This window comes from Terrapene carolina, unplaced genomic scaffold (genome assembly GCF_002925995.2).
Source record: "Terrapene carolina triunguis isolate 2854851 unplaced genomic scaffold, T_m_triunguis-2.0 Scaffold231, whole genome shotgun sequence".
In the NCBI taxonomy this organism is placed as follows: Eukaryota; Metazoa; Chordata; order Testudines; family Emydidae; genus Terrapene; species Terrapene triunguis.
In genome coordinates, this window is record NW_020664582.1 from 8,116,612 (window position 1) to 8,134,661 (window position 18,050).

General features: G+C 39.9%; 1 protein-coding gene across 7 annotated transcripts in view; it reads left to right on the top strand.

The window, feature by feature from the left end:
- TPST1 (tyrosylprotein sulfotransferase 1) overlaps window positions 1-17,742 on the top strand; it is a 72,491-nt gene extending 54,749 nt beyond the window's left edge. For 2 of the 7 annotated variants that reach the window (XM_029912508.1, XM_026656494.1), the window contains exons 4-5: window positions 7,865-7,915; window positions 12,754-13,674. In XM_029912508.1, the coding sequence (XP_029768368.1) occupies window positions 7,865-7,915; window positions 12,754-12,798 (96 nt within the window). In that variant the 3' untranslated portion in view covers window positions 12,799-13,674. Of the gene's footprint in view, window positions 1-7,864; window positions 7,916-12,753; window positions 13,675-15,470; window positions 15,506-17,147 lie in introns of those variants that run through there. The other 5 variants (XR_003899879.1, XR_003899881.1, XR_003899880.1 and 2 more) reach the window with 5 other exon arrangements.
- The last annotated feature ends 308 nt before the right edge of the window (window positions 17,743-18,050 follow it).

Genomic DNA, 18,050 nt, shown 5'->3' on the forward strand with positions numbered 1-18,050 from the left:
CTACTGGGGAAGGGCACTACGTGCCCATATCCTGCTCTCTCACACCAGGCATTTAACTGGTTCCATTGTGGAATTACAGGGCTCCCACCATAACACCAATAGCTGGGGGTAGACCTGCCTAGACCAGTTAGGTTGCTTCTGAATCCTGTCTGCCTCCCCTTGTGTAAAGGGAGGTGCATGGGTAGAGGTTGCCAAGGAGTGAAGGCAGCTCAATCTGCAAAGACTACAGGTTTCCCCCTCTTCTAAGTCTTGTCTTAGCTAAATCCCAGGTCTCATTTACCTTGGGAGCTGACCCTTTTAGGCTTATCTGCACTGGACACTACCACAAATTGTGACAAACTAAGCAGTCTTACCTTTCCTAATATTAAACTTTAAAGTCTTAATGCCTACAACCCAGCTTGTGCCTTCATGAAGCTGAAGGGAAGGAGGAAAAAACCCACCAGAGCTGTCAGATTTGTCCAACAGGAAAAATTCCTTTCTGATCCTAAAACAGGTGATAAATCAGACCTGCAGCGTCCTAAAAACACAGCTCCAATAGTACAACTAAGATGAGAGAGGGTGGAGCAGCTACCAGAAGGAAGAGGCTTTTGAAAAGTCTGAGAGTTTGGCTCCCCCCTTGTTCCCTACACATTTAATTGGCTGTCCCAATCACCCACCCCAGCCAATAGGAAGGTGGCGGAGGGGAGGAGGGAGGTGTTATGAGGTGAACTGAGTTATGATGGCGTTACAATTCTATTGTACACACTAGTGTTAAGTACATCATTTTGGTCATCTCCTGAAAATCCATAAGCTGCAGAAGAGGACTGAAATCTAATGTAATTTAGACTGCTGACAGCATAAAGTAAATGATCTGCTTCTCATCACAACTGTAGAACATAATTCCCACAGTTTTACATTGACAAAGTAAGTGGTGTGTTTTACTTCAGAACATACTTGCTTCCCATAATAAGCAGAGTAGTGGATCCTATGACGAGAACGGGTGAAATTAGTTTTTTGCCTATAATTATAACTTTCTGAAAATGGGATCCACTACTCACGATAGATTTTTCACTTTTCAGGTTTATATTTATAGCTGTCTCAAATTAAATGGAGAGGAGAGATGTTTTTCTATGTCTAATGTAGCTGATGGATAAAAATAAGACCATATTACTCTCTAGTCTTGTTTATTTTCTATCGCTCTCAGATTGTCTACTGCAAACCTGTTGGTAGAGCTGTTGATGTTCCAGCAGGGGAAGTTGACAGTGGCTGGAGAGTTGGCGAAAGGAAATCTTAGGACCTGTCCCTAAGATAATGGAACGGGCAAATACCCAAAAGTAATAGCTAGAGCACTAGTATTAGGTTATAAATAAGTAAGAGTACTAAGTTTGACTGCTTTAATGCCTTCATTTATTGCTACTTGCCCTAAGACCTACTGCAACATACAGACATTTGGCCACATCTTTGTTTTAAGTCCCTATTAGTGGCATAATATTTATTAAATCTGCCACGTGGTCTCGCACATTCTGTGCTTTCTTGTGTAGTGTGCGTTTGTGTGCACACATTCATCCACCCAGTCCACCCCATAAGCTGAATGACCTTTTCCTATAGCATCACAGTAGGGTCAGAGTGAAACTTATGAAGAGTGGGCAGTTTTCTTCTATTTCACATTTTTGTTAATGAACCTTGGAAAATATTACTGTGGACCACATACCTGCTTGTGCTGGGTGCTTCTCTGTGGTTGCAGAGGATAAGAAAAGAGGGATACTGAAAAGAAAGAGAGATTCAAATACAGTGACAGTCTTATAATTCCCAAACCTATGCTCCCATGGCAGGTGCAAAATAGCCTTACTCTTCATACCATTTCTTACCACTATTTCAAGTCTTCATGCTTACAACCCAACTATGTCTCCATGAAGCTGAAAGGAAGGCAGAATACCCCCTCCCCCACCCACCAGCATCTGCCAAGTTGTTCCACCAAGGAAAAATTCCTTCCTAGCTCATTATTTATTGCTCATTAATCAATGGGAACTTTTGCTTTCTCTAAGTCTAGGAGAGAAAGGGTAGCTACCAAACATGGTTTCTGATCTACTTGTGAAAAGGGTTTCCAGTGAATTGTTGCTCCATGTGGCATGTATACAACTCAGAGTAAATGAACTCACTTCAAAAATGGTCCCTACGCTGCTGTCTCTTGTTCTACTTAACAATAAGAGAGTGAGCTCTGATTTCCGTGCATAATAAGTAAGGCTACGATTTAGTCATGGGTATTTTTAGTAAAAGTCATGGGCAGGTCACAGGCAATAAAAATTCATGGCCCGTGACCTGTCCATGATTTATACTATAAATACCTCAGACTAAATCTTGGGCTGTGGGATCACTGCTGGGGAGGCGCCCCAGGAGGGTTGCTGCTGGAGGGGTACTGGTGGCGGGGGGGGCATGTGGCATAAAGTGCCGGGGGCTTCTGACAACAGCTGCTCTGGCTGCCCCAGGGGCCGCCGACAGTGGCTGTTACGGCCGCCCCTGGGATAATTGCTCAGGCAGTCCCCAGGGCCAGCTGCACTGGCTGCTGCTCAGGTGGTCCCTGGGGCCAGCTGCCCGGGGCCACCCTAGCAGCGGCTGGTGCGGTTGGCCCTGGAGCTGCTCCAGCAGTAGCAGCCAGTGTGGCTGGCTGCAGGGCCGCCTGAGCGGTTGGCTGCAGAGCTGCTCCAGCAGCGGCCAGTGTTGCTGGTCCAGAGCGAGCTGCTTGGGCAGCCTGGGGTCAGCCACACTGGTCTCTGCAGAAGTCACAGAGGTTGTGGAAAGTCATGGAATCCATGACTTCCGCGACCTCCGTAACAAACTCAGAGCCCTACTAATAAGTATTATAAATCGGAGTACTGTTTGTTGAAGCAGGTGATCTTCTCAACAGTCATTCATGTCTGTGCAGGAGTAGCTGTTCCGAATTCTCTTTTACCTTGTGCCAGAATACCTTTTGCTTTTGTGTGCTGTTGATAGAGTATATCCAGCTGTTTATAGTATGGGTTAGATTTCTTTTTCACTGCCAAAGAAGCGCACACCCAAATTTGTTGATTTTTTTTTTAATTGACTTAATTAATTGCATAAAAGGTTTTTCTTCCCCACTCCATTTCAAAAAACAAAGACGTCAGTCTTGCCTTGATTCATGTGTTTCAGTCAAAGCTTCAGCCCTTTGCTTACTTTACATATGCTTAACATGTTTTTTCCCATCTGCCTAACTTATGAATAGATATGGCTGAAGAATAGGGGAAATAATGTTTTTATACAAATTATTAAATACATTATTTCGCTACAACTACAGCTCGTTTAATTATAAGTCTGGCTTTCTTAAAAACTGATGGTGCCGTATGCTGACATATAAGAAGCAGAGAAATTATAAAGAAGAAAGATGCTATATGTTGCACATTCTGGCCAAGACTCTTGTAGAACTGTCTGGAGGTGCAGTACACAAGGTGCAGCTGAGGATGAGAGGCAAAGATTGTTTATAGCCCTGATTTTTCTGGGCTTCTCTGGGAGCCAAAATGGCACCTGGTGTAACTTAGCGTCTTGGCAGCCATTCTAAGTTATGGCATCTTCCTCAGGTCTGCATCTGGTTTGCAGCACAAACCAGAATGGCCCTATATTGGGACTTACAGGGGTCAGAGCAGGGCTAACTATGTTTGCACAATCCTGTACCTGTGCTGGGTGAATGTCATCTGGCCCTGTTAGCATCTACTAGGATGGAATGGAGGGAGGAGGGATAGCTCAGTGGTTTGAGCATTGGCCTGCTAAACCCAGGGTTGTGAGTTCAATCCTTGAGAGGGCCATTTAGGGATATGGGGCAAAAATCTGTTGGATGATTTAATTGGGGATTGGTCCTGCTTTGAGCAGGGGGTTGGACTAGATGATCTCCTGAGGTCCCTTCCAACCCTAATATTCTATGATCTCAACCATTTTGATATCTAAGAAAAATTGGTGCATAAATTTGATGCTTCTAGAAAAGCTTAGCCTCACCGCTCCTCACCATGATGAGTAGTTAACTCACAGATCAGCTACCTCAGAAAGCAATATCTCATTTTTCCTTTCAAGTTTTTTTTCAATAAATTTTTTTAAAGAACTTTACAAGGAAACCGTTAATGTTAGAGCTCCATCCTGCTTCCAAATATGTAGTTTACTTCTGGCTATTTTAAAAAAAAATGGCCAAGTTGTATGTGAAATTCAGATATACTGTTGTAAAACCCCACCCAGTAGCCAGTGTGTACTTCTATATTTTGCACACTGTTTAAGTAGAATACTATTCGGGCAACTCTCCAGTTCCATGAGGATTGCATGTTTTCTGCCATCTCCTTGGGAGAGGTTAGAGGAGGTGAGGGGTGATTTGTATGAGAAAATCCAAGAAGTTTATAATAGATGTCCATAGTTTTAAGATCTTTAACAAACCTCTAGGGGGAGAGAAAATGATATCTAGATAGGCTTCCTGACTTAAGAAGGTAACTTTGTTCAGGGCAACAGGTTCTGCATAAACTAACTTTTTTTTTTATTAATACTTACAAGTACTGTTTAGATCTTGAACTGGTAGTGCCTAAAAGGAACTAGAGCTGCAAATGTTGAAATACAGGGTACATCCTGTTTTACTGGCTGCCTCGCTTGTAGAGGGCATGTATTAATATGTAAAAACCCTCCCAAATTCCTAATCTTTCAAAACTCCTAATCAAATCTCCTCTTGCATTATATTTTGGACAATGATGCAGTATTGGTGCTTTTTGTGTAACATCACATGGGCATTTTGGTTTAGATTATCTGTTTTGTGGGTAAGAATTCACATGATAGGAAACTGACTATTCATGACAGATGGGAGCAAATAATCTCCTAGGTTCTGAATATTTAAAATGTCTGTCTGAACCAAAAGTCGTTTTTCTTCAGTATCTACATTACAAAAATGAAGCATGTAGCAAATTACAGTATCTCTTTTATCTGCAGTAATCTGATCTGCTGTGCCCAATTATGCTTATGGAAAATTGATAATGCTGTGTGACTAGAGGCTTTGTTGCATCTTTGACTCTGCCATAATATTAAAATACTATCGGAGAAGGATTTGTCTTTGCTAGTATGTGAATAACTGCACAGCTGTCTTCCAGGTGCCTGTTACTGTATCTCTGTTGCATGAGAATTTTATTTTGTCAAATTTTTAACATCGTACACTGAACTGACCAAATAAAACATTGCAAAATATAACAGGGAGAGAATTATGTCTGCATTAAAATCCTGACCCAACATTATTATTAATCCTGTTTAGATGGGCCCCTTTTCGTTAAACAAATATTGAGTAACATAGAAGTGCTTGGACTATATCGACTTTTTAACCTGCAGGTTGGAATATTTACTACCTTACACAAACTTGGTACACTGAGTTAATAAGTGTTTGAGCATTTTGGAAATAACTGAGCTGATCATTTTGACTTTCGTGGCTATTAGTCTTTTCCTCTTTTTGCTAATTTTGACTGATGTAACAAATCTCTATATTGTTTTCATGAGCTATGTTTTATTCTACTAAAAAATCACGTTAATATGGAACTCCATAGCCTAATGCTTCTGAGGCAATTCAATTTCTTTCATGGATATGAAATTAGCCAAAATGGTTTCATGTTGTGGATAGGTGAATAAATTGTTCATAGTATTAATATGACAACATTGTTGATGCATCACTTTCTTAGCTGCTGTCTAGAGAGATGAGATTCATTTTAACGGCTTAACTAAAAGATCAAAATCTTAAGTAGTCTGCTGAACTCAGATGTTTACAATACATTTGGGATCTCATTGACCGCACACTGAATTTTTGACCAATGAAGCTTTCATTAACATTATTGTGGGAAGCTATGGTTATTGTGGGAATGGCTTCAAGAATGTGAATGAGAGCTGTGCCTATCATTGTGGATTACCATTGTTGTTCTATCTTTGTCCACTCCTTTTGAGATAACAACTTTTAAGGTTTTGCAACTTACATAGATGGTTCCTTGCTCCCTGGTTATATTTGTAGTAAAGTCTGGGTCCTTGCATGTGTTTAACCAGTCTAGTTATAGAAAGAGTAGCGAAAGCTCCCAGCTTGCTTAGTCTATTCAAAATGAATCGTATTGTTTAATGTTGCAATCATATTTGGGGTGAATTATTTTGCAGACAGGAAACTCTGAGCTGACTCAGCTTCAGAGACGAGGCCACTGCAGTGTACTGACATAGTAATTATTTCAGAGACCGTTCTGCTCCTAATCTGAGCTCAAAATCAGTGTAAGATATTGCAGACTTTATCTAGTTTAGACTCCCATTCAGACCAGATAGAGAAACTGTCAATTCTGTAGATGCAAGATCTTTCTATTCAATATTAGCCATGTCAGGATAACCTACTGCAAATTGTACTTAATTCCTCTTATTTTTTAACTCTGTAATTAGTAATTGGTTTTAATTTTGGAGAGATTTTTGCATGACACCACATAGTAAGGAAAGACAGGCTTAAAAAAGACCATTTTATATTAGTATATAGTTAAGTTAATATATGGTGAGTAAGGTATATCGGACTTACATCAAGCATAATTTGTACCCTGAGAAAACTTCAAATGTAGTATAAATTATAAGATTTTGCCATGTATTAACCTAGTGCATGTTTCTTAAATAAAAGTTGTATTAAATGCCATTTACATCTCACTCAAACAGAACAGTCAGTCAATACGTGACGTTATTGTTTGTATTACCATAGTGCCTCTGGGCTCTAGTCATGGACTAGGCTTCCATTGTGCTAGGCACGCTACAAACCGAACACAAAGATGGCCCATGTCCCAAAAAGCTTCCAGGCCAAGTGTAAAGAGAGAAATAACTGATGGGTACAGACAGATTGGGGAGCATAAGAAAATGCTACACTATTGGTCAGCATGATAGGCTGTGGTCTCAGCGCATCAGCAGCTTAACTGTTCTCAGGCTTTTTGTAGGCACCATGGAGTTATAAGCTGGAGAATGTGTGTAAAGGTGTAGAACTGGATCAGACTAACACCTTCTCATTCATGAATTAAAATTAGAATTTCTAAAATAAGTGCCACAACCTGATGGATAAAAATCAATGATTTAAAAGATAAAATACAATCTTTTTTTTTATTTTAAAAATCTGATTTAAAGTTTAAATCATTTTATTTTTTGAAATAAACATATTTAAAATTAAATTTGAACTTGACAATCTATGTTAAGGCTTAAATTTACTATAATCTATTAAAATTATTTAAATATCAAATATAATATTAACAAGTACATGTTTGAACTTCGTGACTAAGCATCTGGAATCAGAGCTTACTGAAGTACTAAGCCAATTATTCAGGAGTAGCCTCTTCTGGAGGTGCAGAGAGAATATTTTCTTCATTTCAGTTTATTCAACTAGTTTGGTTCAATGACTACTACATTCAAAGTTAACAAATCATTTGGGAGTTGAAAAAGCAGGAAAGCTTGTTTTCCTTTTCCAATCTATGAATAAAAACTAATTGTGAGAATGAGATCTACTAGTTCTTAAAAGAAGCCTAAGTTTAGTGTAAAGTCTCTATTTAGTTGCAAATCAACATGTTTTAGTGGTTACCAACCCATGGGACTCAGCTTTTTTTTTTAGGAAAATAGCTAAAAAGTACAAATGCAAAACATGATTACAGTAAATTATTTAAATCAAGGTTTCCTGTTTGCTCATTTAAATCTTGATTAAAATTGTTGATTTAAATCAATCCTCCGTGCTCCAGGCATATCTGATTAGCATGACTAGTTCCAGATGACTCAGACTAACCTATCTTTTATTGAATAGAATTCCTGTTAGCGGTTTGAACATATTATGATAGCATCTGTTTAAAGTTTTACTATTTTTTTTCCCCAGGTCTATAAAGGTGAATTTCAGCTTCCTGATTTTCTTAAAGAAATGCCACAGGTACAGTATTGGATTGTTTTCCTTCTCTGTGGTAAAGTGATATGGAGAAAGTGTGTGAATGTGAGAGAGAGAGGAGACGTGATAGACAACTTTATTAACAATCACTTTATAGAGAACTAATTCTTGCGTTTCAGTGTGATTATATATTGTTGAGTCATAGGTAATATGTCCTCCTATGAATAGGTAGGCCTTCCATGACAGAAGTTGATAGTAAGAATGGTTAGATTTGTGAAGCCACATAGTGCTTCATTTCCCTCTGAAGGAATGCTTAAATATCTGAGTTTACAGGGCATTACATTTTGCTTCTCTTTAGAGAACTTCCTCATCTGGATTAATGAAGTATGTGCCATAAACTGGGCATTGTATATAGTTTGCCCCCCTGTCTAAAGTAATTTGATTTTTCCCCCCCTCTACATGCTGGGGCCTTCTTGTATCCTATTTTTAATATTAATTCCATGCCTACTTTTTCTACTTGATGTCTTGTTTGCTAGTGGGTGATAGAAAACTGTGTGCCTACCAGCTTTCCCACAGAGCTTGAGATCTTCATTGCTCTTCTCCTGCACAGTCCTAGAGAGTCCTAGCGTCCCCACACTATTCCTGAGCCTGTTTGCATCTCTGGTATGGAATGTAGCACGCTACGTCCACACTAGAGAAGAGTCCAAGACAAAGTGCCAGATCCAAACATTCCTGGAACCTTGGGAAACTTCAGATCTGAACTTTGCCATTCAGGCCAAGTTTTATTCTAAATACCTCTAAATGGAATGTTGTGTATTACTGTTGGTAGTAAAGAAACTTAATTTGCTATCTGTTGCCTTGTTCTGAAAAGTTCTAAATCAAGTACAGAGCAGATAGCGAGGCTATCTCCAGAGTGTTTTGCCACACTTCAGTAAAGCTGTTCAGTCCTGGGCAGTAAAGATAAGTTCTCATCAATTACTAAGAACATTGAACTAGTTAATATACTTCACAACTTTAATTATAATTCAAAATTGGGTACGTTAAGATATAATATTCTCATCAGCTAACTAGTTCAGGGAGTTTTGCTGACCTTGTAATGCATTTGCATTTACATTTATTTATTTATAGATAGGGAGGATTATCCTCTTCCCAAAGTAGTCAAGTGTATTCTATAATAATATAATTATGTATTAAGCACTACTAATAATGTGATGCTTATACATGGTACAGTCCTTTCCCAGAGGGTACTGAAGAAATTAGAATAGGGGCTATGTGAGCAGTAATAACTAGAGAAGGTATTTCCTTGTAGTTTCGATAACAGACTTGAGGTCCTTCAGACATAAATTGCCAAGAGAGTGCCTGATCTAGGACTGGTAGCAATATAAACCCAACAAAGGTTTTCCATTTCTATGTACGGCATCTCAAATTCTGGGTTCTGTTGCTGGTATCATTACTGATCTTCTGCTAACAATTTAATGACCTTTACTTTAATCAAAGAGAAAGTAGGACTTAATTCTCAGAATTCCATTAGATTAATATGTAGATGTCTTGTGACTACAAACAAGTTTTAAAGAATTAAGAAATATATAAATAGACTCTCAAACAGATATATTTTTCAACTGATTAATCTACATTGAGGAATTGTTGTACAATAAATGTACATGTTATAAAATTATCAACCACATTTTTTTCATTGCTTTTAATATGGTGAATCTAATGACAAAAAAGAAAAGACTGCATCTAAATGTGCCTTGTTCTATTCTGTTAATCTGGCATTGAAAAAGCATCACGCAGATTGTCGCACCCAGGAGAAAACATGCTCACTCACCTTTACCATGAAGATAGTAAACATATTCATGATATTTTACTTGCCTGTTTTACAAAACTAAACTAAAACCAAAGCAAACCCAAAAGAAAACAAAACACTGTCCCTGATGAGTGAGAATTTTACAAGGTTGGATTGAAAACAAAAATTGATCATGTTGTTGTTTGTAGGAATGCATACAAATTATGGGCTCAGTCCTGACCTAGGGAAAATTCCCAATTACAGTTACATGAGGAAAGGCTATAGCAGGGGTGGCCAACCTGTGGCTCCGGAGCCACATGCAGCTCTTCAGAAGTTAATATGTGGTTCCTTGTATAGGCACTGACTCTGGGGCCAACTTTCCAATGTGCCGGGGGTGCTCACTGCTCAACCCCAGGCTCTGTCACAGGCCCTTCCCCCACTCCACCCCTTCCCGCCCCATCCCCTGAGCCTTCAGTGTCCTCGCTTCTCCCCCCTCCCCTCCCAGAGCCTCCTGCACACCACGAAACAGCTGATCGGGAGGGAGGGGGAGGCGCTGATCAGTGAGGCTGCCGGTGGGTGGGAGGCGCTGGGAGCAGGGTGGAGGGCTGCTGACATATTACGGTGGCTCTTTGGCAATGTACATTGTTAAATTCTGGCTCCTTCTCAGGCTCAGGTTGGCCACCCCTGGGCTATAGGGTAGGATCCCTGTAATTGGTAGCACTTCTGGTGATGTATCTATGTACAAAGTGCTCGAGATACCAAAGGCTGGAAGTGCTTATCATTATTGGTATCTTAGGGCTTGTTCATGCAAAATTAATTAGAATAATACAAAAGTTAAATTGAAAAAGATCTAATGTTAATGTGATTCTGCCCTATAGAAACAGGGAGAGGAATAGCCGTGGAGGAGTGGGAGATGAATTGATGGGGGTTGTGGGGCTGAACTGAGCGGGGTAGAGGCTGATGGAATGGGTGTCTGAACTGAATGAACGGGGCAGAACTGATAGGGTGGGTGCTGGGGGGGGGGCAAACTTGTGGTAGGGCTGGGGGACAGGATTAATTGCTGGGGTGGGGGCAGGCATGTTTGAGGCCGAGAGCTCTTGCAGCAGGGGCAAATACATTTGGCAGAATGAGCGACATTAATTGTCACGCCCCCACGCATTGGGGATGGGTAAGTGGAGTTCAAAAATCAAGACGGACTGAAAAAACACACTATAATTTTTTCTATAAAAATCTCTTGATTTTTAGGAGTGAGAGTCATGATTTTTGATTTCTTGAGGTTAGCATTACTACAAAAATGGTGGTTCTAAGAACCTGGGAGCCATAGAGAATTGCGTATTTGGAGAGGACCAGGTAATTAGGTAACTCACTAAAACACTTCATCTTTTCCCCCTTCCTCACACTGATGCCGTAAAATAATATGTATTAATGTCTGTCAGATACGTGGCAATTTTAAAAAGTTTGAGTGCACACAGGACAATGGTTCAGCCCAATGTGCTTATGAAATTTCATTTTACTTGAACAGTATTTCCCAAGTGGTGAGTTGCAACCCACCATTGGGCCATGCGCAGGTTCTAGATGGGTCGCAGGTCTGGTGCTAGGAGGAGGGGGTTGGAGAGTGAGCTTGCCATGCACTCACCCTGTAGCAGTGGCTCCTGTCTCACATGGCTGGGCCCTGCTCTGGGCGTTGCAATCTGGCGCACAGGGTCACAGCGCCACACGGGGTTGGCCCGACCATGACAGAAGGGCTCATGGGATTGCAGCACCATGGCTATTTGGCCCAGTCATGGTGGAGGGGTGGCTGAGTCAAATCTGAGTGGTGCTGCGACCCTGCGTGCCTGGTCGCAATGCCCAGAACGAGGAGCTGGGCCCAGCCTCGTGTGACAGGAGCTGCCACTGTGGGGTGAGTGTGGAGCAGGCTTGCTCTCCCACCCCCTCCACCCCGGCCTCCCTTCTGCCCTGGGCCAGGATTAAGGTTGTGGTGCCAGGTTGTAGGGAGCTGCTGCAGGCTGTCAGTGTCCCCTTTGCAGTGCGAGGAGGAGGATGCTGGTCTGTGATTTTGGGGATTCCCCCATTTGTACCCTGGGAGGGTCAGAAAAATAGACAAAATGGAATTGGTGGGTGACCTTAGTAAAAAGCTTGGGAGCCAGTGCTCTAGAGGGAGTATTGTCACCCTGTACAGTACCGGGGCGCTGTTTCCCACTCTGCGGCTCCAGTGCACCTGTGTGGTGGCACCCGCCCTCCCGGATGGGCTGGGGCCGCAGCGCCCGCCTTCCCAGCACTCCAGGGCTGCGGCTGCAGCACTGGCACTCCGGGGCTGGAGGTGCTAGCCTGGGGCGGGGGCCGGCGGCTGCAGGGGGGACGGACCCTAGGCTCTTGCAGGGGGGCGCAGAAGCGGCAAGGCCTCGGGCAGAAGGAGCAGGCTAGGGGCTAGTCTCCCCCAGCTGAGGGTTCATGCGCTGGCAATGGCCGGCAGGCTCCTACCTGGCTCTGCGTGGCTCCTCGAAGCAGCGACATGTCCTTGCTGCCTCCTAGGCAGAGGCGTGGCTAGGCGGCTCTGTGCGTTGCCCCTGCCCCGAGCGCTGGCTCTGCAACTCCCATTGGTCAGGAACCATGGGAGCTGCGGGGGTGGCACCTGCGGGCGGAGGCAGCATGCAGAGCTGCCTAGCTGCGCCTCCGCCTAGGAGCTGCAGGGACACGTCAGCGCTTCTAGGGAGCCGCCCGAGGTGAGTGCCGCCCGGATCCAGCATCCCGTACCCTTTCCTGTGCCCCAACCCCAGCTCCTTACCTCTTACGGTCATTGGGAAGGTTAGTGTGATGTTTGTAACCAGTTTTTCAGAAACTTTGCTCATGTTTTCAGTGTCATACTCTCAGGATAAAAGGATAGGCACATTTTGTATTTCAATATCCAAAAATATAGGAACAAACTATTTTTCTTAAGGATAACTTTTAATTATTCTTGATATGTTAAAACTAGAGATTCAGGAAAATACACAGAAGAATTTATCACATGTGAAATTAAACCTTTTGACTTGCCCCATCAGTTCAAATTAAAAATATTTTTTTATTTAAAAACCAAAATTGGTTTCTTTTGTTCCAGCCAAAGAAGACAGTAGAAAGGAAGTCCCGTGGCAAGATAAAATGAACATGGACCAGTAAAGTAGAGTAGCTGTGGTGTCTGTTTCATGTTTTCAGAGCATAAAACTCTTAGCTGTGGGCACCTTGAATCTTTCTGATAAACTTTCTTTATGTGCGATTTCTAACCTGGGCTTTGCTCTGTTACTGGGTGTTTGCCTGTTCTTACATTTTGAACAGTTAGTGTTCATGCTTTGCAAGCTGTGCTTAGCTAATATAAAGCCATTAAGAACCTGACACCACTCAGCTAAATGTGCTGTTGCTCACAGTATTCACAGTATTGCTCAGTTCTCAACTGCTGGCCAAAATGTCTATGCAGCTTAAAGGTGAAAAATTATTTAAATGTCTGATTTTTAGCAGTAGTAGTTCAGCAAACTGATTTGAAGACGTATGCAGTGGTTATTTCATAGAACTAAATGATGACAAAGGCTTGTTAAGCTACAATATTACATGTGTAGTTGCAGTATATATAGTACATGTGCACAGTTGAGTCGAAAGAAAGAAAAAGTTAGTAGTACATACCTGTGTGGTGTTGAATTTCTGAATAGTGTAAGTTAAGCTATTTTTAAAATACTTCATAGAGCACAGTAAATAGACATGGTGCTTTATAAACCCTAAATTGTCATGTTTCCTGAAGCCTACAATATTAGTTATTTAAAATATAAATAATTCCTATTTTTAAAAAATTGACCTGGTGTTAAGTCAGCAGAATTTGGTCCTTAGCTTGCAGCAAATGTCTGTTGTGTTCCAAGTGAGATGGTTAAAATGGAACTCTTCTAATTCTTAGTAGTAGAACTGATAGTTAATTTAAATCTGCTTAATTAAAAAAAAGTAATAGTTTTAGGTTTCTCCAAAAAGAGAGAGACATGTAAACTGAAGTCATAAAAAAAAATCTTTAGAGAGACAAAGTGGATGAGGTAATATCTTAGATTCATAGACTTTAAGGCCAGAAGGGACCATCATGATCATCTAATCTGACCTCCTGCACATTGCAGGCCCCAGAACCTGAGTCACGTATTCCTGCAACAGGCCCATAACCTGTCTGAGTTACTGAAGTCCTCAAATCTTGATTTAAAGATTTCAAGTTTGGAGAATCTACCATTTACTCTAGTTCAAACCAGCCAGTGACCCATTCCCCAAGCTGCAGAAGAAGGCCAAAAAAAAACCAAAAAACCCAGGGTCTCTACCACATGCTTCACCATTACATTAATTACTTCAGGAAAAAAATCAGCTGTGACATCCTTAACAAACATCATGTCCACCACAATCTCTCCACTGTGGAGAGGATAGCTGTACAGTCCCTAAAAGCCAACCACTAAATAGTGATCAAACCAGCAGACAAAGGGGATGTCACTGTAGTTCGCAATTGTGATGACTACATCAGGTAGGCCAACTGATAACTCTCCTACACCACCTACCATAAAGAATTCAAAGAAGACCCCCATATCACAATTCACACAGGAATTTAAGGATATCATCAAATCCTTCCCCAGACCACTCCAAGACAATCTCTAGCACTTAATCTCCCACAAACCTACACCAGGGACCTTCTACATGCTTCCCAAGATACACAAACAAGGGAACCCAGGCACACCCATCATATCTGGCCATAGCACTCTTACTGAAGGAATATCAGGACTCATATAAACTATGCTGAGACCACTCTTTACTCAAAGGACTGACTTCCTCCAGAAACTCCACACCACCACCAACCTCCCTCAGAACACCGTACTTGCCACTATGAATGTTGCTTCCCTATACACCAATATCCCTCACCATGGCTGCTTCACATATCTATAAGACAATGGACAACATTGAGATATCTACCTTAAACACATTGCTAAACTCATCCTTTTCATCTTCATCCTTAACAACTTTACATTCAACAACAAACTCAGAAAAAATAAGACAAAAATACCCTATCATCCGTGGGTTAACACTTTTCACAAAATGATCATTCCAAATCTGACTTCTCAGTCCTCATCCTTAAAGGAAACCTGCATAATACCTTCAAAAGACAGGCCTGGGAGCTTAAATTCATAACTCAGCTAGACACCAAAAATCATGGTCTCAATAGAGACACTGGTTTTATGTCTCAATACAACAGTCTGCAGCCCGGTAACTCTCCTTTGTCCTATGACTGCAGAGGTGTTAATTGCCACTTCAGTTTGAATAGTTTCTTGCAATGTGTGATCTCCTTATGTTTAACAATCTGTTCCACCTTGTGTTTAGCTGTGACACTCTGAGTAAGTTTCCCAGATCTGAAAAAGAGCTCTGTACAGCTCAAAAGCTTCTCTTTCACCAACAAAAATTGATTCAATAAAAGATACTACCTCACCCACCTTGTGTCTCTCATATACAGAGACCAACACAGCTACAACAACACTGCATAAAAAAAAATCTTTGTGATATAGCAGTAGAGTTAGTATGCTTCATGGGCAGTTTTATGCTAAAAGAATTATATATGATTGCTTCCCTTTTGGAAAATCTGAAGCTGGAGTTGAAATTGCTTCTATTAAATTAGTCTTACTACTGTTGATTGAGTCTTGAGTATAATAAAAAGAACCAAACAACTAAATGGCACTATTAGTGATATTTTTATTTTGTAATGGAAAATAACTAATTTTGTTTTAATGGGTAGTAGCAGTTTATATTAATATATGTATATATTTGCTTTAACAGACCGAACCAGTGGAGTAGAATACCTTATGTGCAAGGTAAGTCCATCAGATAATAAAATGGAGTATCACAAGGTTATTTATCTGCTCCAATTGTTTCAGTTAAACTGGTTAATTGTGATTTTTTTTTAAAATCTCAGATCATTAATGGAAGCTTCAGAGTGGAAAATTGCATTCTGCATTAATATATTTGGGGCTTAAGGTGGGAAATAGATGAAGGTATTTAGTCCAGATTCAAAAGTAATATATACAATTTGGTATAATTCAATATGCTGAGGAGCTGAAAAAGTGTAAATTACATCATTTCAGGATTGCTAGACAACCATACATGATATCACCTCTGAATTTAAACTATTTTCTCTATTCTCGGATTTCTCTGCACTGTGGTACGGCTGGAAGTACAAAGGAAAATATAAAATGAACAAACTATTTAGCACTTTTTAGTAGATCTTCATATTTTTAATTTGTTAAAATTAATGTACAGGTGACATTTGTACATCAAATTGAAATGCATTTTTAACAAGACAAAGATTTTTAGAATAAACTTTTTATATTTTTAAAGACAGTTCTTTGGCTAAAGAGCGGGATAAGAAATGACCAAAAAAAAAATGAGCTAACCGTAGTTTTTTGCCTATAGTGTCCCATATATCCTGAAACAGCCACAGGAAAATTGTATTTCTTTGATGAAAAATGGCCAGGGTAAGGAATGCATATTTTAGTGCACTTTGTACTGGGACACTGGTGAATGGTGAAGGCATTACTGCTAATTCTATAATCAATAATGATTTTATTTTTAGAGCACTCCTTGCTTAAAATATTCTGGGTGCTCAACAAAATGCAACATCCATCTTAAATTAAACCAAGGCAACATAGTGTTTATAAATAAACAAATAGCACATGTACACAAAAGGATTATGTTGCATTATAAAGAAAAATTCTGTTTGGAAACATTCTTAATTTAGGTTTCAGAGTAGCAGCCGTGTTAGTCTGTATCCGCAAAAAGAACAGGAGTACTTGTGGCACCTTAGAGACTAACAAATTTATTAGAGCATAAGCTTTCGTGGGCTACAACCCACTTGCTCTAATAAATTTGTTAGTCTCTAAGGTGCCACAAGTACTCCTGTTCTTTATTCTTAATTTAGAAATCTATGTGAAAAGCATTCATTTAGTATTACATAAGAAAAACATTTAAAACTTTTATGTCTCAGATAATTTTACTTTAATAAATAATTGGCATTGGAGTTTGATTTAGTGCTGTTTTTTACGTTCCAAAGCAGCAAAATCTCCTTGAAAGCATCCTCAGAAGCAATTTCACTGTCAATTTGTGATGAAGAGAAAGTTGTTAATAAAAAAATAATTTGCACTATGTAGCTAAAGGGTTTATTGAAAGTATACAGAGATAAAAAGCTTTTCACTGTCTTTGCCTTACAAATGACTTACTTCCGACAAGGTTCCATGCTTTAAAAATATCCATATGGGGTTGAAGGAAAGGTTTATGAGTGGCTGGGCCTAGCTTGGATGGTAATTTTGGACCTGTTGAAATTGTTGCCATTCCAACTGTGAATTATTCTTTGTATTTATGAAAATGTATGGGGCTGCAAAATGAATTTTCACAAATAAAATGAGTGCACAAATTCTAACTTGTTTAATTATTATTTTCTCTTTGACATGACATTATAAGGACTGTCCTACCAAGATCAGTGAGGTGTACCGCTCATGGCCTGCTTTTTTCGAATCTTCTCCCATTTGCCTTCAGACTGTGTTTTTTGTTTTGTTTGGGGCGTTTTGTTTGGTGGTTTGTTTTTGGTTTTTTGTGAGCACACTTAAACCTGTAACAATAAAAGCACTTTTCTGATATGGTGAACACTTTCACTGATGATGATGATGTACTGTGTTACATTTATACAACTGTTTCTACAGTTTGAAAATGAAATTAAAGCAAAATCTGGCCTATGTTGAAACTGCTATTCTGTCTATATCTCTGTTTAATTCCAGAGCTTAATTTTAAAGGGTTTGTAAAAATGGTTTGTGAAACATTTGGAATTTAAATGTATGAAATTTTGTAAAAGTGGCTTGTGCTTGTCCTAATTTGTGTTTGGTTTTTTTTTTTGGTAGAACAGTTGTGCCTGTTTCAATTTTATTGACGTGGAAATTGTCAAATATCTTTCTTTTAATTATTTAAAAAATCACTTCTGAGATGTTGATAAATTACATGTACATTTACAATGCAGTGATCTTTTGTATTTTATTTTTCAAAATAAATGCTTTAAATGTGATTTTTTTGTTTTGAGTTATTAATGCAGCTTTTAACTTGAAGATCGTCATGCAGAAGCAAGGTGTTACTGTACCATTCAGGTGAATAGCTGTAATAATGAAAGATACAAACTGAGGCCCTGAAATGACAGACATTTATGTATGTGCTTAACTCTAATGTGTGACCAGTAGGAGTACTCATGTTCTTAAAGTTAAGCACATGGAGATTTGCAAGATTGGGGCCTAATATATTGGAATTTTGTTTCCGCATATGTAAATCCTGTTTTTCTATGTGTATTTCCTGCATGATCTAGCTTGTTTGTTGATTTAG